Below are 23,771 nucleotides of genomic sequence, written 5' to 3'. Positions count from 1 at the left end.
GGTTTAGCTCCCTCCATAGTCCGATTGATTTTTTGGACTGGAATGTAATTTGAATAAATGCAATGCATGGTGTGGCACGGAGTCAGTTCCCTAGCTCGATTCTCAGTCTGTGCCAATCTTAGTTTGGGTAGGTTTCCTGCTCCTGATTGCAATCCAGTCACCCCAACTGCTCATCTTTCCTGCAACCTCCTGTTCTCCAAATCTCTCCAATCAGGTTTCCACCCCTGCCACAGCACTGCTAAGCCATGAATAACATCCTCTGTGACTGCCATTGTGGTGCACAAACCCTCCTCGACCTCTCTTCATCCTTTGACACGAATAACCGCACACCATCCTCCTCTATTGTCCAGCTCAGTGGGACTACCCTCACCTGGTTCCAATCTTACTTATCCAATCATAGCCAGATAATCACCAGCAATGGCTGCTCTTCCTGCTATAGCATCTCCAGAGATCTCACCCCCCTACCCGACCATAGATCTATCCTTGGCCCCCACCTCTTGCTCATCTACATGCTGCCCCTTAGCAATATTACTTGCACACAAGGGGGTCAGCTTCCACATGCACACTGACAACACCCAGCTCTACCTCTCTGCTTTTCTCCACCCCTCCACCATCTCTTTTGTCAGACTACTCGTCTGACATCCAGTCTTGTATGAGCTGCAATTTCCTCCAGTTGAACATTGGGAAGACTGAAGCCATCATCTTCGGCCCCACCACAAACTCTGTAACCTCGCCACCATCTAAGACTGAATCAGGCAGTTTGACCTCTGTAACTCCGCCCGCCCCCACTCCTACCTCAGCCTGTGTGCCACTGAAACACTAATTTAAAAAAAAAATGCATTCATGGGATGTGGGTGTCGTTGGCAAGGCCAGCATTTATTGCCGATCCCTAATTGCCCTTGAATTGTTGCAGTCCATGAATGAAGGTACTGCGACAGTGCTGTTAGATAGTTACAGGATTTTGACACAGCGATGATGAAGGAACGGCGATATATTTCCAAGTCAGGATGGTCATCACACTATTGTTATCTCCAGACTTGTCTATTCCAATGCTCTCCCGGCCAGCCTCCTATCCTCCACCATTCATAAACTTCAGCACATCCAAAATTTTTCTGCCCGTATCCTATCTTGCACCAAGTCCCGCTCACCATCACCCTGCCCTTGTGACCCTCATTGGCTCCCAGTCTAATGCCTCAAATTAAAAAATTCTCATTCTCATGTTTAATTTCTGTCATGGCCATGTCCCTTCATATCTCTGTAATCTCCTCCAGCCCTACAACCCTCCCAAACTCTCTTCCTCCGCTGGAACCTCTTTTACACTCTCTGTCCCTTTGCCCCACCATTGGTGGTGATGTCTTCAGCTGCTCTGGAATTCCCTCCCTAAATCCCTAATTATATCTCCACCTGTCGTTCATGTGTAAAACTCCAACTTTTTGACCAAGCTTTTGGTCACCCTTCCTAATATCAACTTCTTTGGCTTGGCATACATTTTTTTGATTATACGTTGTTTCTATGTTAAAGGTGATATATAAATGCACATTGTTGTTGCTTTTGGCGCCAGAAAATGTACGTGTATGTGAATTATTTTGGCCTCAGTGGTGATGCCCACCACAAACGAATAGCTGGACGGCAGTTACTGTATAAGCTGATATAAAAAATGGTAACTTGGAACCTGCATCCTAGCAAGACCTGCTAGGATGCAGGTTCCAAGTTACCATTTTTCATGTCAGCTTATACAGTAACTGCCGTCCAGCTATTCAGGATAAGAGCAGGAAGAGAGAGATTTGGCCAAAAAATAAAACTACAACCTTAAAAATAAATAGCACTCATCCCTGAGCAGCCCAAGGTGGGTCATCCAAAACCCATATAGATCTGGGCAAACTTGGCAGATAGTTCGGAATTAATTTGCTAGATTTGGATCAATAGGAGTGATGGTTGGAATGCAATGCAGCTGTGTAACGATTCAACGACACATTGGATGGAGCAAAGGCAGATAGAAACAATGGCTGTTCCCTGGTACTAAAGGGCTGTAGAGTCATTGGGGGGCGGGAAGTCTCAACTAATTAACATTCCTATCCACCAGATCCAATTATAGATTGAAGCTCTCCGTAATAGAGCACAAGTACAGCTGTGGTTGAATCTCTAAATGGACTGTACAGTGGTTGGAGAGTGGTCTGGTAATTACATACTCCATTGATCAAACCAAATTACAAAATGGATAAAGAATTAATCAGACAAGATAATCAGGACACAGGCTCATTTCATTTCATGTTAGTTGTGTTATGGATTTGAACTGCAGAGGTCACATCCCTCCAACGACATCAAGGTAAAATCATTACACAACAAGCCATAAGCAGGAACCATGAAACGAGAGCACTCCCCTCTTGATGTTTGTCAGGCAGTAACTGCCTTATTTAATGTTGGGGGCCTGCTTAAAAATCTGTCGCTGGTGGATCCCTCAGAGAGGCCAGCTGGCAGCCACCTGCTAAAGCGCATGGTGGGTCCTTTGATTGCAAGTATTCATTTATAATGGAAACATGTAGGACATTTCAAAATCTGGTTTGACATTTACTTCTAAAAATGTCAATCTTCTAACCTGCAAAAAGATCCTCCCTGCTAGCTTGCTCTTTGTGACATCAGTGACAGGGACTGCCCTGTGCATCAAACGGCTCCACTGAAGTGTACCCAGGTGGCTTCCCGAGCGTGGAAACTTCTGGAGCAGTTCCTGCCCTTATTCTTTTCAATAAAGCCACTATGCAACAGTTCTTCTTTGGAGAATTCACGGCGACAGAGCGACCCAACATGGTGTGCCTTCATGCAGATTAGAAAGTTTACAGATGTTGCGACTTTTTTTTTGAATAATGCATACACTTCCCCCACCCCCACCTCTCACCGTGCCAAGACTGGCCTTCCGAGAATGTCAGCTGTGGCTCAGTAGGTAACACCCTCGCCTCGGAGTCAGTAGGTCCACTCCAGGGACTTGAGCACAAAAATCTAGGCTGACACTCCAGTATAGTGCTGAGGGAATGCCGCACTGTCGGAGGTGCCGTCTTTCGGATGAGACGTTAAACCCAGGTCCCGTCTGCTCTCTCAGGTGGATGTAAAAGATCCCCATGGCATTATTTCGAAAAAGAGCAGGGGGGTTATCCCCGGTGCCCTGACCAATATTTATCCCTCAATCAACATAATAAAAAACAGGTTATCTGGTCATTATCACATTGCTGTTTGTGGGAGCTTGCTATGTGCAAATTGGATGTCGCGTTTCCTACATTACAACAGTGACTACACTCCAAATGTACTTCTTTGGCTGTAAAGTGCTTTGAGATGTCTGGTGGTCGTGAAAGGCGCTATATAAATGCAAGTCTTTCTTTTCTTTCTTTTTCAATGTTTCCTTCCCACACCTGTTTCCCCCAGTGCCTCAAATTCCTTGCCCAACAACATTATGGGAGCACCATCGCCACAAGGACTGCAGCGGTTCAAGGAGAAGGCCCAAGACCATCTTCTCAGGGCAACTACAATAACAACTTGCCTTTACATAGTGCCTTCAACGTAGTAAAACGTTCCAAGACGCTTCACAGGAACATAATCAAACACATTTTGACACACAAGGCTGCAACCATCCAGAATTGTCCTGGACTGTCCAGGAATTAGAAATGAATCTTCTAGACACTGCTGCGAGCAAAATCATAGGGTCATTAAAAAAGTGTTTTCTTTCCTATTTTTTTCCAACACTTTTATTTAATAATTATAATAGTTATAATAATATTTAAGATGGGGGAAAATGGCTGTTTGACTTGGTGGGGCGGTTGGAGGCAGGAGGTCATGTGATGAAATCGCCTGGAACGCATCCAACCGGAGTTGGCAACACTAGATGGACAATAAATACAGCATTGGTAATATCAACTGAGAATAAATAATGTAAAAAGATAAGGAGGCAGCGCATCTGTTTATTGGTTCTTCTCTTTTTGTACAATAAGATCAAAGGGAAAAATTAAGAGGTCGCATATTTAGCAAGCTTAGTGTTTTAATCAAGAAAAGATTCAACATTTTAAAGCTTTAATTTGACATTTTACAAGCTGGGATGTTTAGTGCCCAGTCCGGTATGGAGAAAGTTGTTCCAAATGGTGCTCCGTTGCCAAAAGCATTCGACGGCCCCGTGTCCCTGGGATGATGGCAGATGCTGTCACTGCTGCGGCTGTGCGGTGATTCAGAGAGAGGCAGCAGCAGAATGATTGCATTTGATGGAAATGCAAACACTGCAATCTGGCCTCGGTCGGGAGTCTGAATAAGCCCTGATTGAAGAGCGCGGGCTGTTGGCAAAACAGGTACAATGGGGATGAGCTGAGAATCTGTTAATTCCTCACAGTGGGTCTGGATTGATCCCTATTCCACTTTTTATGAAGCTGCTGCACTCTGTGTCATTTTTGGTGCCCTGCCAGTATGGGTGCTATTGTTGATTAAATAAATCTATGCACTGGCTCAGTGGTAGCACCCTCGCTTCGGAGTCAGTAGGTTGCGGGTTCAAGTCCCACTCCAGAGACTTGAGCACATAAACTAGACTGACACTTCAGTGCAGTACTGAGGGACTGCTTCACTGTCAGAGGTGCCATCTTTCCTCTCAGGTGGATGTAAAAGATCCCACGGTACTATTTAAAGAGGAGCAGAGGAGTTCTTTCCTGTGTCCTGGCCAAAATTTATTCTTCTGGTCATTATCACATTACTGCTTGTGGAACCTTTCTGTGTGCAAATTGGCTGCTGTGTTTCCTACATTACAACAGTGACTACACTTCAAAAGCTTTGGGACGTCCTGAGGATGTGAAAGGCGCTATATAAATGCACATTTTTCTTTATACTTTCTACTGGGACAGAAACACCTGAAGAGCTGGTCATAGTAAATTATAAGGCTACACATACCACTGTGAGGAAAGGGTGCAGCTAGGGTCAGCCAGGAGCAAGAACCCACTATGATCATGCGATCCATCAGCTCAAACACAAGCCTGTTTTTAAAGATTTGCACATACCTGTTTCTAACGCAATACAGCAGCTAGTTATTGGCCAGCTTTGCACCCGTTTTTTCGGCGATATTTCGCCTTTTTTGATGGTGAAAGGTGTTCACCTAAATTGGCCAAAGTTGTGCACCGGTGGTTTTGAAATACCACTGAAAAGCGGACCGTCGTCGGGCAACACCAAAAAAATGCAAAAAATGGCTGTTTGGCGCACCCGCATTCTGTGTGAAAAAAAAGCGCCAGAGAAAAGCTTGTACTACAGCCCCAGAACAGCGGTAAGACCTGCAAAAAAGGCAAGTTTTTACTTTATTAATTATTTTGCAGCGATGACTTAGTTAAGGGTCTTGCAAATGTGTGATTTTTTAAATTTTTTGCAATTTTTTTGTGTGTGTTTCCTTCCCTTTTTAGCACTAATCGGCCTTGTACTAAAGTTGGCGAGGACCGCGGTTTCCACCGCAAATTCTCATGCAATGCCGATTTTTATCATCGGGCGCATTTTGTTGCCAATTTTATGCCTTTAAAAAATAGCGGTATTTGTAACGGTATTTTTGGCGAAAAATGATGAAAAAATACTGCCATTGCCAAAAGACCAATTTCTAGCCCACAGTGTGTAGTTGGTGTGCTCGAAGTGAGTTAGAAACAGGATAATTGTTCATGCTGAATATTGCTCCATTGCTGAGGCACCACATTCCTCCTGGAAGCTGCCATGGATACCACACAGAGAAAAGCTGAAGGTAAATGCTGCCGTGTTTTCAATAGTTCTGCAGTAATCATTTACTCCGTACATTCTGCAAATTGGGAACAGGTCTCAAGGATTTATTTTCTGTTTCCCGCATTGCCCTCGGCTTTGTGTGTCCTTGAGCAGACCTACACCCAGGTCTTAGCAAATGGGATGAAGGGGGTCCCTTTTTTAATCTGCGCTGTGCCAGCTGACCTCAGCTTTGGTGGCAACAGGAGCCTTGGACAGGATGGGGAAATAAATCAGCCCAGGTTTCTGTTCCTGATTGCTGTTCAATGATTCCTGTTGAAAATTGTACAAATGTCGATGACGAGCACGGACAGGACTGGGCATTGATGTGATTCCCCCCATGTTAGAATAGCCCAAATGATGCCCTCAAGAGTGGAAGAGGTGGAAAAAAACATCTCTTTTGGCCAGCATGTGGTATAGCGGAGTGGAAATGAAACAGGAGATAGGAAAGGGGGCAAGGAAATTAAAATGAAAATAAACACAGTGAGTGCTGACTACTCCACTCCATTGGCAGCTGATTGAGAGGAGTTAGTGAGCCTCACAACATGTCAGAGCTAAATTAATCTGAATAAATAAAGTCTACGTTTTCAGCAGCATGGTATGGATGTGAAAATTGGACCTAGAACTCTGAAATAAGACAATTTTGTGCTGGAGTCCTGCTGTTGCAGAGGTAGGCTGACAATTAGTTGGACATGAAGAATGACTAACGAGAGGAACCTTGAACCAGCACGAGAAAAGAAAGGAATGATGAAGCTGATTCTATTTTTTTTAAAGTGATAGATTGGAGGCCAAGTTATTCAGGGAAAGATATCTGTTATGGTCTGGAAAGTTTCATGACCACAGGATCAGGAGGCAGACAAAGAAGAACGTGATTAGATAATGTGATGGGATGGACAAGGGTAACATTTCCTGTGGCTTCTTCTCTCATCGTTACCTACTTGCTGGTGCCCTAAACTCAGGGTCTCAGCCTTTCACCCCAGATTGCTCAATTATTGAACTGTAGAACTATCCTATTCCTTTACGTGGTTCGGCTTAATGCAATTTTTTATTGCCTCCTATTTAATGTGAGGGCAGTGTGTGCTGATGTTCTGTGGATTGATTTGTACAATGAAAAGCTTCCATTCATCACCTCAGTCAAAGCGGTAACACTGATTTCACTCAGACTTTTCTGGTCGCAGAGGTCAAGAACAGTCAGGTGTTCAGGTTTACAGCAACCTTTGTGCCAATTGTTCTGCTGCTAACTAAGGTTTTTTCTCTGCACCTCCATTAGTGCCAACAATTGGCTTCCCAATGGGAATCCCTATAACCCCAAGGTTATGATGGGTTATTACAGGGCAAAACAGCGAGAGATCGTTTCTACTGGTCAGCGAAATGGTTACGAAGAACACAAATTTAAGACAACCATAAAGAGAATGACAAGGGAGGTTAGAAAGATGGTGACTGGAATCTGTAATTCTCTGCTACAATTCGTTGTTCTAGAATAGGCTACAAATGGCTTTAAGCAGAGGCCATAGATGGTTTTGTGAAGCCGTGGCCCGCATGAACCATCGCCCTTGGGAGGGGAGAATATGAGAGGCATTCCCATACTCCAGAAAAAAATTAAATCTTGCTTGGAATTTAATTGAGATCTTCAGAAAGTATTCTTTTCCTGTATTTATATTCTCGATTAACAGTGGGTTTCACAATCGGTGTCCCCTTTAAGTTGCGCTGCTGCGTAGCGCTCTGGAACTCCCGCAAAGTGGCTCACCGGCTTTTAAAATGGGAGAAACTGCGCATGCATGGTATACATAAATAGAGCTGGAGCACCGGGCCCTGGAACATTGTGGGCCACCCCAACCTGTGTGAGAACACCACCGCAGGTCGGAGCTATAAATAGAGCTGGAGCTCCGGGCCCTGGAACATCGTGGGTGAAGGTGCGCGAATGAGGGTTCGGGGCCCAGGAGAGCCGAGGGCCCAGGGGCAACACGGGCCAGCCCACAATGCGATATGTGTGCGCACTAGGTCCGTGCAGCAGAGCAGGTCTCCAGTCGCCCTGGTTCAATCCTTGCCCCTGAATAAACATAAGAACATAAGAAATAGTAGCAGGAGTAGACCATACGGCCCCTCGAGCCTGCTCCGCCATTCAATAAGATCATGGCTGATCTGATCATGGACTCAGCTCCACTTCCCTGCCCGCTCCCCATAACCCCTTATCGTTTAAGAAGGCCTAGCTCTGTTGAGCCCGTGTGGTGGCTGATGTGCAACAGTCACCACACGTTAAAAAATTCATGCACAGGCAGCTTCCACCCCCTCAATTGGAGTTCAGGACTGGAACATCGGGTCCTTCATTGAAACATCTTAGAATTCTTGTGGAAGCAAGTCATCCTCGTTTGAGGGACTGCCTATGATGATGATGATAAAAAGGGAATTAAATAGTTGCTTGAGGGAGAGAAATATTCAATGGTATGTGGAGTGAACAGGAGAGTGGTACATCTGAAGAAATACACTGACACCGACTTGATGGGCCAAATGGCCGGTTTCTGTGCTGGAAAACGTTCTTTGATTCTATGAAATGGTGATTCATCACACCCAACACTGACACCCACTTTCCAGCAGAAAGGGTCACTGGATAGGACTCAGCAGCGGGAAATTGGATGTATTTCCTCATCCCCAGTCTACTAATATTGAGGCCAACTGCAGCTCTCCAACCGCTGCCCCAGCTGAGATCAGCTGACTCAGCACAGATCAAGGATGAACTGGGGGCCTTCCTGGGCTGTATGGCTCAGTACCATACTTGCTGGCATATTTACTGGCTCGGCCGTCAGGGAGGAATGCTTCACTTTTTTAAACATACTGCTGTGTAAGCAAACGGAGTTTAAAGACAACTTCTCAGGATCGAGCTAGAAACAGGAAATTTGCCATTTAAAGATACCCTTCAATCACACTTCACACTATCACCAGATAATTATGGATGGGGAAGGCCATTCAGCCCATCTTAATTCATCCACCTGGAGAGACCCTCAGCTCTCTCCACTGTTGCATCCAAATGTTTCTGAAATAATTACAGGGATTTTCCTCCACTATTCTTCTTGGGAATCTGTCCAACACATTGATCACTCTTTGGGGGTAATCTTGACTTTGGGAGATAGTGTAAAACAGCAATATCACCCGTTATACATTTCTCCCGATTCTCACTTCCACTGAGATGTAGAACATGCGTCTGAATGGATATCTCCCATTTTATATTATCGCACTAGCCCTTTTGAATGAAGAAAAGTTTCTTGACATCAGTCTCGTATTTACTTTTCATTTCATTGAATATGTGTTCCCTTGTCTTACTATGGCAATTCAATTTGAAGTAATATTCCATATTTACCTTTTCCATTGCCTTACCTATGTTATATACCTCCATAAGATCACCTCCTCATAGGCCGAAAACCCAGGTTTCCCCAGTCTTTCCTCATACTTCAACTCTTTGACACTGGGGATCAGCCTCATGGCTCTTCTCTGCACAGCCTATAGTTCATGAATGTCTCCCTTACATTTTGGTAACTGGAACTGGACACAGTACTCAATGTGTGCTCTGACCAGTGCACTGTACAGATTGATCACAACTTCTTCTGACTTGTATTTTACTGTTTTAGTGATGTAGTTCAACATTCAACTGGCTTTGTTGATTGAGCTCTGTATTGGTTGGACACATTAAGCACCAAGTCTCAAGACTCTCAACACCATGAATAGAGTGTGTGTGCCGCTTATTTATTCTTCTTGCATGCAGTACTTACACCAGTCTGCGTTACATTTCAACCTCCATTGTTCTGCCCAACTTCATATTTTATCCAAGTCATTCTGTAACTTATGTGCTGTCTCCTCCGAATCCACTGCCATTCCTAATTTGACATCATCTACAAATTTGGCCAATTTGTATTGAATTCCTCAATCGAGGTCATTTAAGTAAATTAGAATCAGCCGTGGTATGAACACTGAGCCCTGGGGCCCCCGCTCAGTACTTCCCCGTCTCCATTCTTCTAATGAGCACTCTTTGTTTCTTACCCATCAGCCAGTTTCTAAGCCATTCCCACTCACTCTGAATTCCCACCAGCTTTGAGCTTAACTTTAGCAAGAACCGTTCGGAAGTCGAGGTACACCACATCATAGGGCTAACCGAAATCAACCTGGGTTGTCATTTCCTGAAAGAAGTCGAGGAGGTTGGTCAGCTAGGATCTTCCCTTTCTGAATCCATGTGACTAGATTATTGTTGTGCTGATAATTCTCAAGTTTACTCCCGATAATCAATTCCATTATTTTACATAGAATGAAAGAAAGACGAATGGATCTGTAGTTGGCTGTGTCTGTTCGAGAGGGGGATCTCCTTGTTTATCACAGTCAATATCTTTTTTCAGTTGGATAGTGTGCGCGGGAGTTGAAGTAACATGCACATTGTTGAAACGACAAGATCGTTGAAGCACCTCTAGGTTAATTACTTCAGTTAATGATGTTAATTCAGCTCCAACTCCTGAAGTTGGCAGTCTACTGAGGTTAATTGGGCTCACTAATTCCTCTCACTCAGCTGGTGATGGAATGGAGTACTCAACACTCACAGTCTTAATCTTCAGATTTTCATTGTGTTTTTTCCCTGTCCCCTCTTGTGCTACACCACAGACTGGCCGAGAAATCCAACAAGGATCCAGCACCCAGCCCTCTTCTCCTGAAAGCACCGACTCTCACTGGGGTGCAGCTCCACAGACACTGGACGCTCTCCAGCATCTCGCCCAAGTGCCCATTACTCACACATGAAGCTACACAGTGAATGCCCACAGCCTGTACATTAGCAGGGCTATTATAGGTTAGATTCCCTGCCTGTGCTGAGCTGGTTCATCTCAGCTGGGAAGACAGTGTGGGATTCTACATTTGGCCTCAGTGCCCCTGCGCTAAGGAGGCGGGGCGGGGGGGAAACCAGCCAGGGTTGTTGGTCCCAATCGCTATCCCAATGGCCTTTCTGTAAAATGCGTGTGTGTGGGGACATTTGGGGAGGACATGATTGGATTGACTGTGACACTCCCCAATGGGTGAATACTCCATTGAAAGTCATTGACGGGTCACATGTGTAGAATAGGAGGGGAGCATCCGGGAGGGCGCTGGGCACCTCGAGTCTCGTCGCCGAGAGCATACAGAAAACAAGCGCAGACAGTGGAAGGAGCGTGCGGCAAACCAGGCTTCCCACCCACCCTTTCCTTCAACGACTATCTGTCCCATCTGTGACAGAGACTGTAATTCCCGTATTGGACTGTACAGCAACCTGTGAACTCACTTTTAGAGTGGAAGCAAGTCTTCCTCGATTTCGAGGGACTGCCTATGATGATAATGTAGAATGGCTATTTGGATGAAGTAGCTGCAGAGCGGCCGACACCTGTAGAAGTGGAGGCATGAGGAACTGCCCTCGGGTGTGGAGAGTCGCTAGTTAAGGACATAAAATTCAGGAGACCCCAGGGAAAGAACTCAACCAGAAACACTTGTTATATTAATAATCTCTCAGTCCAATAACTTGCTGTTAACTACGGCTAACTATTTATAATTTGTAAATGAAGACAAATTTCATTCATTCACAGCCACATGGGATCAATTTGCTTTTAAAGTCTTGAATTGATTGTGTGGGATTTTAACATACTTCAGTAAACCCAGCCGTCAGCCAAGAGCTTCCAGGATGATGGGAAGCGAGCCCAGGCTTCTTCACCCAACATCACTGTTGTGGCTTTCCAGGGCAGGATGCGGATTGGCAACACTGCAGCCAGTTAAAAAAAAAACAACTAGGTCATACTGCAAAGCAGGGGAATATCCAGACTTTTAGATAGACCCCGGCAGCTGCATCTGAACTGGAGGCTGTGGCGTGGAAATGGTCCAAACCGATAGGCTCAAAACAGGAAGTTGCATGTAACCAGTAATTTTTAAAATAATTTTTGTAATGGTTACAGCACAGGAGGCCGCCACTCGGCCCATCGAGCTCATGCCTGCTCTCTGCAATAGCATTCAGCTAGACTCACTCCCCCGCCCTTTTCCTGTAGCCCTGCAATTTTTTTTCCTTCAGATATTTATCCAGTTCCCTTTTGAAAGCCACGCTTGAGTGTGCCTCCATCACTCTTTCAAGCAGTGAATTCCAGATCCTAACCACTCTCTGTGTAAAAAGGTTTTTGCTCATGTCGTCTTTGGTTCTTCTGCCAATCACCTTAAATCTGTGTCCTCTGGTTCTCGACCCTTCTGCCAATGGGAACAGTTTTTCTCTGTCCAGACCCCTCATGATTTTGATCATCATATCAAATCTCCTCTCAACCTTCTCTGCTCTAAGGAGAACAACCCCAGCTTATCCACATAACTGAAGTCCCTCATCCCTGGAACCATTCTTGGAAGAAAATCTTGCAGCCTCACTAAGGCCTTCACATCCTTAAGAACACAGGATCATAAATAGGAGCAGGAGTAGGCCATTTGGCCCTTCAAGCCTACTCTGCCATTTAATAAGATCATGCCTGATCTGATCACGGACTCAGCTCCACTTCCGTGCTCGCTCCTCATAACCCTTTATTCCCTTATCGCTCAAAAATCTGTCTATCTTCGCCTTAAATATAGTCAATCACCCAGCTTCCACAGCTCTCTGGGACAAAGAATTCCATAGATTTACAACTCTTAGAAAATAAATTCCTCATTTCAGTTTTAAATGGCCGATCCCTTATTCTGAGACTATGCCCCCTAGTTTTAGATTCCCTTATATTCTCTCTGCATCCACCTTGTCAATCCTCCTCATAATCTTATATGTTTCAATAAGAGTATAGGCCCAACCCTCTCAACCTATCTTCATAAGTCAACTGCCTCATCTCCGGAATCAACCAGTGAATCTTCATCCTTCCTAAAATGCAGTGCCCAGAATTGGACACAATATTCTAGTTGAAGCCGAACCAGTGTTTTATAAAGGTTCATCATAACTTCCTTGCTTTTGTACTCTTTGCCTCAATTTACGAAGCCCATTATCCTGTATGCTTTTTTAAAATCGCTTTCTCAACCTGCCCTGCCACCTTCAACGATTTGTGCACATATACCCCCAGGTCTCTTTGTTCATGCACCCCCTTTAGTTTATATTGCCTCTCCTCATTCTTCCTACCAAAATGTATCACTTTGCACATTTCTGCGTTAAATTTAATCTGCCACGTATCCGCCCATTCCATCAGCCTGTCTATGTCTTCTTGAAGTCTATTACTATCCTCCTCACTATACTTCCAAGTTTTGTGCCCTGTAGACCCAAGTCGAAGTCATTAATATATATCAAGAAAAGCAGTGGTCCCAGTACCAACCCCTGGGGAACACCACTGTATACCTTCCTCCAATCCGAAAAACAACCGTTCACCACTACTCTCTGTTTCCTGTCACTTAGCCAATTTCATATCCATGCTGCCACTGTCCCTTTTATTCCATGGGCTTCAACTTTGCTGGCATGCCTATTATGTGGCACTTTATCAAACACCTTTTGGAAGTCCATGTACACCACATCAACCGCATTGCCATCATCAACCCTCTCTGTTAGTTCATCAAAAAACTCGATCTAGTTAGTTAAACACTATTTGTCTTCAACAAATATGTGCTGGCTTTCCTTAATTAATCCATACTTGTCCAAATGACTGTTGATTTTGTCCCTGATTATTGTTTCTAAAAGCTTCCCCACCACCGAGGTTAAACTGACTGGCCTGTTGGGTTTATCCTTACACCCTTTTTTGAACAAGGCTGTAACATTTGCAATTTTCCGGTCCTCTGGCACCAGCCCCATATCCACGGAGGATTGGTAGAATATGGCCAGTATCTCTGCAATTTCCACGTTTTCTTCCTTCAGCATCCTAAGATACATCACATCCAGTCCTGGTGACTTATCTAATTTAAATACAGCCAGCCTTTCTCGTACCTCCTCATCAATTTGTATCCCATCCAGTATCTCAACTACCTCCTCTTTCACGATGACTTTGGCAGCATCTTCTTCCTTGGTAAAGACAGATGCAAAGTACTCATTTTGTACCTCAGCCCTGCCCTCTGCCTCCATGAGTAGGTCTCCATTTTGGTATCTAATCGGCCCCACCCCTCCTCTTACTACCCACTTACTATTTATATACCTTTCGAAGACTTTTGGATTCTCTTTTATGTTAGCTGCCAATCTATTCTCATACTCTCTTTTTGCCTCTATTATTTCTTTTTTCACTTCCCCTCTGAACTTTTTATATTCAGCCTGGTTCTCACTTGCATTCTCAACCTGACGTCGGTCATACGCCTCTATCTTTTTCGGCATCCAGGCAACTCTGGCTTTGGTTGCTCTACCTTTCCCCCTCGGGGAATGCACCTCGACTGTACCTGAACCATTTCCTCTTTAAAGGCAGCCCATTGTTTGATTACAGTTTTGCCTGCTAATCTTTGATTCCAATTTACCCAGACCAGATCCATTCTCAACCCATTGAAACTGGCTTTTCTCCAATTAAGTATTATTACTCTAGAATGTTCCCTGTCTTTTTCCATAGCTAGTTGAAACTTTATGATTCTGTGATCACTGTTCCCGAAATATTCCCCTATTGACACCTGCTCTACTTGACCCACCTCGTGTTCATTGAGCTTTTACTTATTTTCTTCTCTCCTCTCATGAAGGCACCAACTCTAGCTGGGGTTTGATTCTGTATCCTCCAAACAGCTTCGAAGATCATGCTTTACATGTGAGCCTAGACCGTGAGCGTCAGCGAACTATTTAACCATTGGAGGCGGGCATCACAGCCAAGCCAGATCCTGTCCTCACTCGATGCTCATACATGCAGGCACTTTTCAAGACTGAAGCACGTGAATTTCAGCCCAACTTATTGCACAGACAATTCCTATAAAAGTATTCTGCCAGAGGTACATTTCAGCCTGGTTAGATTTTGCGTCGTTCCAGACTTTTTTTTTTTGCTCGATAACCCTTTGACAGAACAATCTAATTTTGGAACTCAACAGTTTAATACTGCCGCAATCTCAAACACTTCAATAATATTAGCTCCTCATTAAATTCACAAACTGAGTTTTTGTTTGAATATTTGCAGTGACCCGACTACCAAGTGCCAGGAATGTCTCCTTGAAGTGACAAATACCATTAAACTGGATTTCCCCACTTTAAGGTTCTGCTGAACCTTTTTTCTTTCCACAAAAAGAAAAGAGGAGATTGTCTCATTAAGAACGGACATCACTGGAGATTAAAGGAGAAGTACTTCAAATTATTCCCCACCTCCCCTCATGTCTCTGTTGAGTTGAGTTTTTGCTGTCTTGTGCAGACAGAACAAAGACTCTTGAAGGAGAGGATCACTTCACAGCAGAGCTGGCAACAGAGCCTTCAATTGTTCCACTCTATGTGCCTGCTACACTGTTTAAAAACAAAAGCAGCAATTTTCCTGCAGGTTGGGGTAAAGTTCCGTGGGCAATGAGTACTCATGGACCATCATGGTGTGATATTGGACCATGGGAAGCATTGCAGCTGAACTGTACAATGTTCTTACCCAATAGCTATACACGCTCGCACACACACACACACTTTCCCGCAAGTATCCTGTAACTAAACCTCCCTTTAAGTTGCGCGGGTGCGCAGCCCTCTGGAGCTCCCGTGCAGCCGGTTCACTGTTTTTTAAAATGGGAAAAACCGCGCATGCACGGTATTTTGAATGGAACTTGCAGCCCTTTAAGGGGGCCGTGTACCCACAAAAAATTCAGGGGAACACTGCCTGCAGTTGATTTTTCCTCCCAAGCTGGCTGCTGTGGCCAATTTTACTGACCCGGTTAAGATCTGCTAATGCAGCACAAGCCACAGAAGTAACCCAAGACTTTCCTGGGCTGTAGGTCTCACCAAGCACCACATTGTTTTACTGAGTGAATTCCAGACTCTGCAACGATGTCACAAGAATTCGGTTTCCTTTCAAAATTATTTTGTTGCATTTTGTGCTCATCGGGGTAAATGCATCGGTGCTGGGAGGTCACAACCACCTGTGACTGTTCTCAGAGTTGCCCCTTTGTCCTCCTCCCCCACTGGATTTGCAGCAAAGAGATCAATATTAGATCACTACAAAATTACAGGCAAATATCGGAACTCAGCAGTTGGACAATTCCCAATCCCTCCACTGACAAAGTTATTGCTCCTGATAATGCCACTACTGTTACAGGATGTCGCATTTGTACAGCACCATGGTGACGAGGAGTTGTCACAAAGCAGCTTCAGCTGATTTTTGTTGGCTTGAAAAGTTGCAAACTCACTCATTAAAATTCATGCTTTCAGATTAACACAAAACAAGTGTAAGTAGGTGTCCCAACCTGCCTCACAACTGCATGGCACACCCTCCCCTCTCTCATACGTTGCTACAAACATTTCTCTTCAATTTTCTTCTGTCCCCTCCTGAAGTCATCAACTCCTTGCCGGGGTGAGCTCCATGGGTGCTTAATGCCCTTCACCCAAGTTGCCATTCTTTGTGTACTAGCCGGCACTGTAACTGCTGGGTGACTATTCCACCATGGAATGCATCGAGGTCGCGCTAGATCCCACGCGCGCAAGCGCAGCGGTCTCTGGCTAGCGACCAGGAGTGAACCCCGACGCATTGTCCCACTCCCTGAGGGTACTAAAAGTTAATGTTAGCGCTCAGACTTCTGCCCTGGCTCAGATCAGTTAATTCTGCACCCTCCGGGTATCAGACCTGGGGCCTTCTGGTCTGTATATATCACTGGAAAGATGGGCGCCAGTTACACATTTAGTGGAAATTCATTGTTCCTGTTTTCTGATGTAAAGCACAGTTGTCCACTCACCCTGTAGGGCCTCTTTGGCTCGGGCCAGCTCGGTCTCCTTCTGAGCAAGCTGTACTTTCAGCTCGGTCACCGACAGGATCTCGGCCGATTTCCCCGCGTTCGAATCTTCCAGCTCCTTCGTCAGCATTTCCTTCATCTGCCTCAGCCACTGCACCTCCTCCTGGAGCTGGGAAACCTCCTCACGTAGGAGCACTATCAACAGAACAAATACACACTTCAGTATCAGATAGACGACGCTGGAAAAAGCACTGCAAGCCCATTAGTATCCAGGGAGGGCGGTGGGGGGGGAGGGAAGAAAAGTTAATATCAGAGAGTCTACATCAGAACTCTGACCAAGGGTTTCCAATTGAAAAATAAACTTGTATTTTCCAACAAAGGTTGGACACAAAGTGCGTCTTCACCATGTGACCATTTGTAAAGTGGTCAGATGCGTGGGTGTCCAGTACAGGAAGTTCACATGAAAAGCTGGGGCAGTGTGGAAGCCACGCCACTATGGGATTGTAGGGTAATGTTCTTTATACAAGAGCCTGGACAGTGAGCATTGGCAGGTTATGCCCAATCCGGTTTCCCCAGAATCGATTATTCCAACGCTCTCCAGGTCAGTCTCCCACCCTCCATAAACATGAGCTCATCCAAAACTCTGCTCTCCGTATCCTAACTCGCACCAAGCCCCATCACCCCTGTGCTTGCTGACCTACATTGTCCCCGACACGGCAATGCCTCGATTTTAATAGTCTCATCCTTGTGTTCAAATCCCTCCATGGCCTCGCTCCTCCCTAAGTCTATAACCTCCTCCAGCCCTATAACCCTCCAAGATCTCTGCACTCCTCCAATTCTGGCCTCTTATGCACCCCCAATTCTCTTTGCTCCACCATTGGCGGCAGTGCCTTCAGCCTCCTAGGCCCTAAGCTCTGGAATTCCCTCCCGAAGCCTCTCTCTCCTCTTTTAAGTCGTTCCTTAAAATCTTTAAATAATGACTCAGGATCAGCCTTTAGTATTCCACCTAGTATGTTATATACATCTATAAGGTCTCCTCTCAATCATCTCCTTTCAAGGGTGAAGAATATGAGTTTTGTGACAATGAAGTATCAGCCTCGTGGCCTTTCTCTGCCCAGTTCAGAGCCTGGATGCTTCAGCAACGTAAACTGAACATTGGGAACTCTCCAGACTTGCAGAACTTGGTCAGCAGAAAGTTCAAAAAATCAAATAGGGATCATTAGCAATGTGTACCGACCTTTCTGCTAGCAGTAGGCAGTCCCACCTCAAAATGATACACACCACACTACCCTCCCTTACACTGAGTCAATGGTAATGAAAATCGGAAGAGACGCAGCAAGGTGCTGTGATCTGGAACACACTGCCTGGAAGCAGATTCATCAGTAGTTTTCAAAAGGGAATTGGATAAATACTTGTAAAGGAAAATCTTGCAGGGCCATGGGGAAAGAAGACTTGCATTTATATAGCGCCTTTCATGACCACCAGACATCTCAAAGCGCTTTACAGCCAATGAAGTACTTTTGGAGTGTAGTCACTGTTGTAATGTGGGAAACGCAGCAGCCAATTTGCACACAACAAACTCCCACAAACAGCAATGTGATAATGACCAGAAAATCGGGTTTTGATTATGTTGATTGAGGGATAAATATTGACCAGGACACCGGGGATAACTCCCCTGCTCTTCTTCGAAATAGTTCCATGGGATTTTTTACGAGAGAGCAGACGGGGCCTCGGTTTAACGTCTCATCCAAAAGATGACACCTTCAACAGTGCAGCACCCCCTCAGGCACTGTACTAGAGTGTCAGCCTACATTTATGTGCTCAAGTTCCTGGAGTGGGACTTGAACCCACAACCTTCTGTCTCAGAGGCAAGTGTGCTACCCATCGAGCCACAGCTAAAGAGCAGGGAGTGTAGGTCTAATTGGATAGCTCTTTCAAAGAGCCGGCACAGGCACGATGGGCGTCTTGTGCTGTACGATTCTATGTATAATGGGCGGCTGGATTGATATCGCCCGTTTCACATTATCACTCAAAGTCAAAATGATCCCCACTGCCTCCAGGAGAGGAAGACGAGGGAGAAACCTGGAGTAGAATGGAGCCAGAATCTGGTCCCTTCTATTGTTTTCACAATTCCCAAACTTCGCTCTTCTCCCTTTTGACTGCAGCCAATGGCACCTCACTTAATTGGCAGTTATTCATGTGTGAGCCTTGGCAGGCGATTCAAAGTGACTGCTGCAGCTGCGAACATAACACCAGTTGCTGCATGTCAAACTACGCCACTGTGTGAAACACTGAGAGGTTTTGATGGCGCTATATCGATGCAAGTATCGGTATATCAAAGCCTTTGACAGTGTTAAAAATAATTCAGGAAATTTCCAATTAAAGGGCAGAGCAAGAATAGTGGGCGATGAAAATCAATGACCCAACTCCTTGCAGTCTCAATAGATCCTGTATTAGCAGCGTAGCACCTTTAAGATTGATGGGAGGTGGCTCGCAAAGTGAAACAGCATCACTCACTGACTGACAGTCCCACCCATCAAGGTCTCATCCTGCCTGAGTCACTGGATCAGAACAGTATAATAGCTGGGGAAAGTCAAGTAGGAACAAGAACAATTTAAACCATTTTACCCCAGCTACGAGAAGCAAAGCAGCTTATAACAAAACCCCACATCTTTGAAATCAACCCCTGCACCCCCCACCCCCTAAATCAAGCACTGCGGTTTACTGTGGTCAACCCACCCCATGGTCTGTCAGAGCAAAGCAGCCTGGGAGCTGTCACCAGCATTCCCACATGAAGCTCATCAGTCAGTTGAGCAAAGAAGTATGTCTGTGGTTCATTATCAAACCAGACCTATTAAAATAAACCCTGTGGCTTCAGCATGGTCTCAACTGAAGGCCCCACTTCTCCAGCTGCCTTTCTGTTAGATCTCCTATTGGTGTCTACACTTGTACCTTATAAACCAGCTGCCAGCAGAGTTTGGGCTTGAACTAATAGTTTGGAGCTGGATTCCCACACTTGTAGCTGCGGGAATCACGGCTTTCCAGCTTGTGACGGAGTGATGGCACCAGGTAAAATAAGCTGGGGAGAGCAAGGCACAGGGGTCATGGGAATCCTCAGCAAGTAAAAAGACTTCTTGAAGGTGTTAAGAAGCAGACAGTGAGAAACACAACAGCCTGCTAAAGATTCACCAGTAAGCAGGCTCTACCCGTGTCAGCTGCGGCTCAGTGGGTAGCACGCTTGGAGTCAGAAGGTTGTGGGTTCAAGTCCCACTCCAGACACTTGAGCACATAATCTCAGCTGACACTCCAGTGTAATACTGAGGGAGCGCTGCACTGTCGGAGGTGCCATCTTTCAGATGAGATGATAAACCGAGGCCCTGCCTGCTCTCTCAGGAAGATGGAAAAGATCCAGTCCCTGCATCTTGGCCAATATTTATCCCTCAAGTAACATCACTAAAACAGGTTATCTGGTAATTATCTCATTGCTGTTTGTGGGAGCTTGCTGTGTGCAAATTGACTGCTGCATTTCCTACGTTATGACAGTGGCTACAATTCGTAAGAAGAAATACTTCATTGGCTGTGAAGCGCTTTGGGTCGCACGGATGCTGTGGAAGGCGCGATATAAAATCATGTCTTTCTTTCATAACCGGTCGGAAAGTCTGATATGCGGTGTTGACAGAGGAATCCTTTATGATCTCAAAAGAGAACTCCTCCATCAGTAGCTGGTAAACAAAGAGAGAGAATAACACAAACATGAAATGCTGGAAATACTCAGCAGGTCAGGCAGCACCTGTGGCGAGAGAAACAGAGTTAACGTTTCAGGTCGGTGACCTTTCGTCAGAACTGGAAAATGTTAGAGATGCAACGGGCTTTAAGCAAGTGTAGGGGGCAGGGAAAGGTGGGGGGGGGGCGGGGTTGGAGAAGGAAAGAACAAAAGGGAAGGTCTGTGATAGAATGGAAGGCAGAAGTGATTTAATGAACAGCAGAATCATCGGCAGCACCCGCTGTCCAAAAAATGGGAGCAGTGGTTATGGTCTGAAATTGTTGAACTCGACGTCAAGTCCGGAAGGCTGTAAAGTGCCTAATCGAAAGATGAGGTGCTGTTCCTTGAGCTTCCGTTGAGCTGCAATGGGACAGTGTAGGAGGCCGAGGACAGAGAGGTCAGAGTGGGAGTGGAGCGGAGTATTTTGCCTTTTGTATAAGCGAGAGAGTAATGTTTAACTTCGGTTGAATATTTGCTGCTGACGTCAGGGTGGCTGCTGACCCTGTGGTTACTTTAGTCACACGCGCCTTACCTTGTGCCGAGAACAGCGCTGGAGGGTTACTGAGGTGACTCTCCCATCACTGGCTGTAGATCGAGGAGACAATCTCTACATGTGCCCGCCCCTGCCCCCACGCTGCCAGTCGGAGCAGAGCCATTGCAGCAGGGTATGTGGGTGCCCGTATAGAATCATAGAAAGTTACAGCACGGAATGTGGCCATTTCGGCTCATGCCGGCCGACAAAGAGCTATCCAACCTACCCACTTTCCAGCTCTTGGTCCGTATCCCTGCAGGTTACAGCACTTTCAGGGCACATCCAAGTATTTTTTTAAATGTGAGGGTTTCTGCCTCTACCACCCTTTCAGGCAGTGAGTTCCAGCCCCCCACCACCCTCTGCGTGAAAAATGTCCCCTCAAATCCCCTCTAAACCTCTTACCAATTACTATAAATCGATGCCCCCTGGTTGTTGACCCGTCTACTAAGGGAAATAGGTATGTCCTGTCCACTCTATCTAGGCCACTCATAATTTTATACACCTCAAGTTCTCCCCTCAGCCTCCGCGGTTCCAAAAAAAACAAACCCAGCCTTTCCAATCTTTCCTCATAGCTAAAATTCTCCAGTCCAGACAACATCCTCGTAAATCTTCTCTGTACTCTCTCGAGTGCAATCACATCCTACCTGTGACCAGAACTGCATGCAGTACTCTAGCTGTGGCCTAACTAGTGTTTTATACAGTTTAAGCATAACCTCCCTCCTCTTGTAGCCTATGCCTCGGCTAATAAAGGCAAGTATTCCGTATGCCTTCTTAACCACCTTATCTATCTGGCCTGCTATCTTCAGGGATCTGCGGACATGCACTCCAAGGTCCCTTTGTTCCTCTACACTTCTCAGTGTCCTACCATTTAATGTGTATTCCCTTGCCTTGTTAGCCCTCCCCAAATTCATTACCTCACACTTCTCTGGATTGAATTCCATTTGCCACTGTTCTGCCCACCTGATCAGTGCATTGATATCTATCTGCAGTCTACAGCGTTCTTCTTCATTATCATCTGCAAACTTCTTAATCATACTCCCTACATTCAAGTCTAAATCATTGATATACACCACAAAAAGTAAGGGACCTAGTACTGAGCCCTGCGGAACCCCACTGGAAACAGCCTTCCAGTCGCAAAAACACCCATCAACCATTACCCTTTGGTTCCTGCCTCTGAGCCAATTTTGGATCCAACTTGTCACTTTGCCTTGGATCCCATGGACTTTTACTTTAGTGACCAGTGTGCCATGTGGGACTTTATCAAAAGCCTTGCTAAAATCCATATACGCTACATCAAATGCACTACCCTTATCGACCCTCCTTGTTACCTCCTCAAAAAATTCAATCAAGTTAGTCAGACATGATCTTCTCGTTCTGCGAGGCCCCTTGGGGAAGAGTGACCATAATATGGTGAAATTCTACATTAGGATGGAGAATGAAACAGTTAATTCAGAGACCATGGCCCAGAACTTAAAGAAGGGTAACTTTGAAGGTATGAGGCATGAATTGGCTAGGATAGATTGGCGAATGATACTTAAGGGGTTGACAGTGGATGGGCAATGGCAGACATTTAGAGGCCGCATGGATGAACTACAACAATTGTACATCCCTGTCTGGCGTAAAAATAAAAAAGAGAAGGTGGCTCAACCGTGGCTATCAAGGGAAATCAGGGATAGTATTAAAGCCAAGGAAGTGGCATACAAATTGGCCAGAAATAGCTGCGAACCCAGGGATTGGGAGAAATTTATCTCTCAGCAGAGGAGGACAAAGGGTTTGTTTAGGGCAGGGAAAATAGAGTTCGAGAGGAAGCTTGCAGGGAACATTAAAATGGATGCAAAAGCTTCAATAGATATGTAAAGAGAAAAAGGTTAGTATTGCAAACGTAGGTCCCCTGCAGTCAGAATCAGGGGAAGTCACAATTGAGAACATAGAAATGGCAGACCAATTGAACAAGTACTTTGGTTCAGTATTCACTAAGGAGGACACAAACAACCTTCCGGATATAAAAGGGGTCAGAGGGTCGAGAAAGAAGGAGGAACTGAGGGAAATCCTTATTAGTTGGGAAATTGTGTTGGGGAAATTGATGGGATTGAAGGCCAATAAATCCCCAGGGCCTGATGGTCTGCATCCCAGAGTACTTAAGGAGGTCAGGTGGCCTTGGAAATAGCAGATGCATTGACAGTCATTTTCCAACATTCCATAGACTCTGGATCAGTTCCTATGGAGTGGAGGGTAGCCAATGTAACCCCACTTTTTAAAAAAGGAGGGAGAGAGAAAACAGGGAATTATAGACCAGTCAGCCTGACATCGGTAGTGGGTAAAATGATGGAATCAATTATTAAGGATGTCATAGCAGCGCATTTGGAAAGAGGTGACATGATAGGTCCAAGTCAGCATGGATTTGTGAAAGGGAAATCATGCTTGACAAATCTTCTGGAATTTTTTGAGGATGTTTCCAGTAGCGTGGACAAGGGAGAACCAGTTGATGTGGTGTATTTGGACTTTCAGAAGGCTTTCGACAAGGTCCCACACAAGAGATTAATGTGCAAAGTTAAAGCACATCGGATTGGGGGTAGTGTGCTGATGTGGATTGAGAACTGGTTGGCAGACAGGAAGCAAAGAGTAGGAGTAAATGAGTAGTTTTCAGAATGGCAGGCAGTGACTAGTGGGGTACCGCAAGGTTCTGTGCTGGGGCCCCAGCTGTTCACATTGTACATTAATGATTTAGACAAGGGGATTAAATGTAGTATCTCCAAGTTTGCGGATGACACTAAGTTGGGTGGCAGTGTGAGCTGCGAGGAGGATGCTATGAGGCTGCAGAATGACTTGGATAGGTTAGGTGAGTGGGCAAATGCATGGCAGATGAAGTATAATGTGGATAAATGTGAGGTTATCCACTTTGGTTGTAAA

At 45.4% G+C, this 23,771-nt stretch overlaps 1 protein-coding gene across 4 annotated transcripts in view; it reads right to left on the bottom strand.

Annotated features, from left to right (window-relative positions):
• The window catches only part of LOC139228817 (kazrin-like), a 387,245-nt gene that overhangs the window by 174,185 nt on the left and 189,289 nt on the right, over window positions 1-23,771 (bottom strand). For all 4 annotated transcript variants that reach the window (XM_070860217.1, XM_070860221.1, XM_070860218.1 and 1 more), the window contains one exon: window positions 16,570-16,761. In XM_070860217.1, coding sequence (XP_070716318.1) covers window positions 16,570-16,761 — 192 coding nt within the window. The remainder of the gene's footprint in view (window positions 1-16,569; window positions 16,762-23,771) is intronic.

The sequence above is a fragment of the Pristiophorus japonicus genome, chromosome 18 (genome assembly GCF_044704955.1).
Source record: "Pristiophorus japonicus isolate sPriJap1 chromosome 18, sPriJap1.hap1, whole genome shotgun sequence".
Classification (NCBI taxonomy): Eukaryota; Metazoa; Chordata; class Chondrichthyes; family Pristiophoridae; genus Pristiophorus; species Pristiophorus japonicus.
The sequence above is the reverse complement of the archived record's forward strand: the minus strand, read 5'-3'. Positions and strand labels throughout refer to the sequence as shown.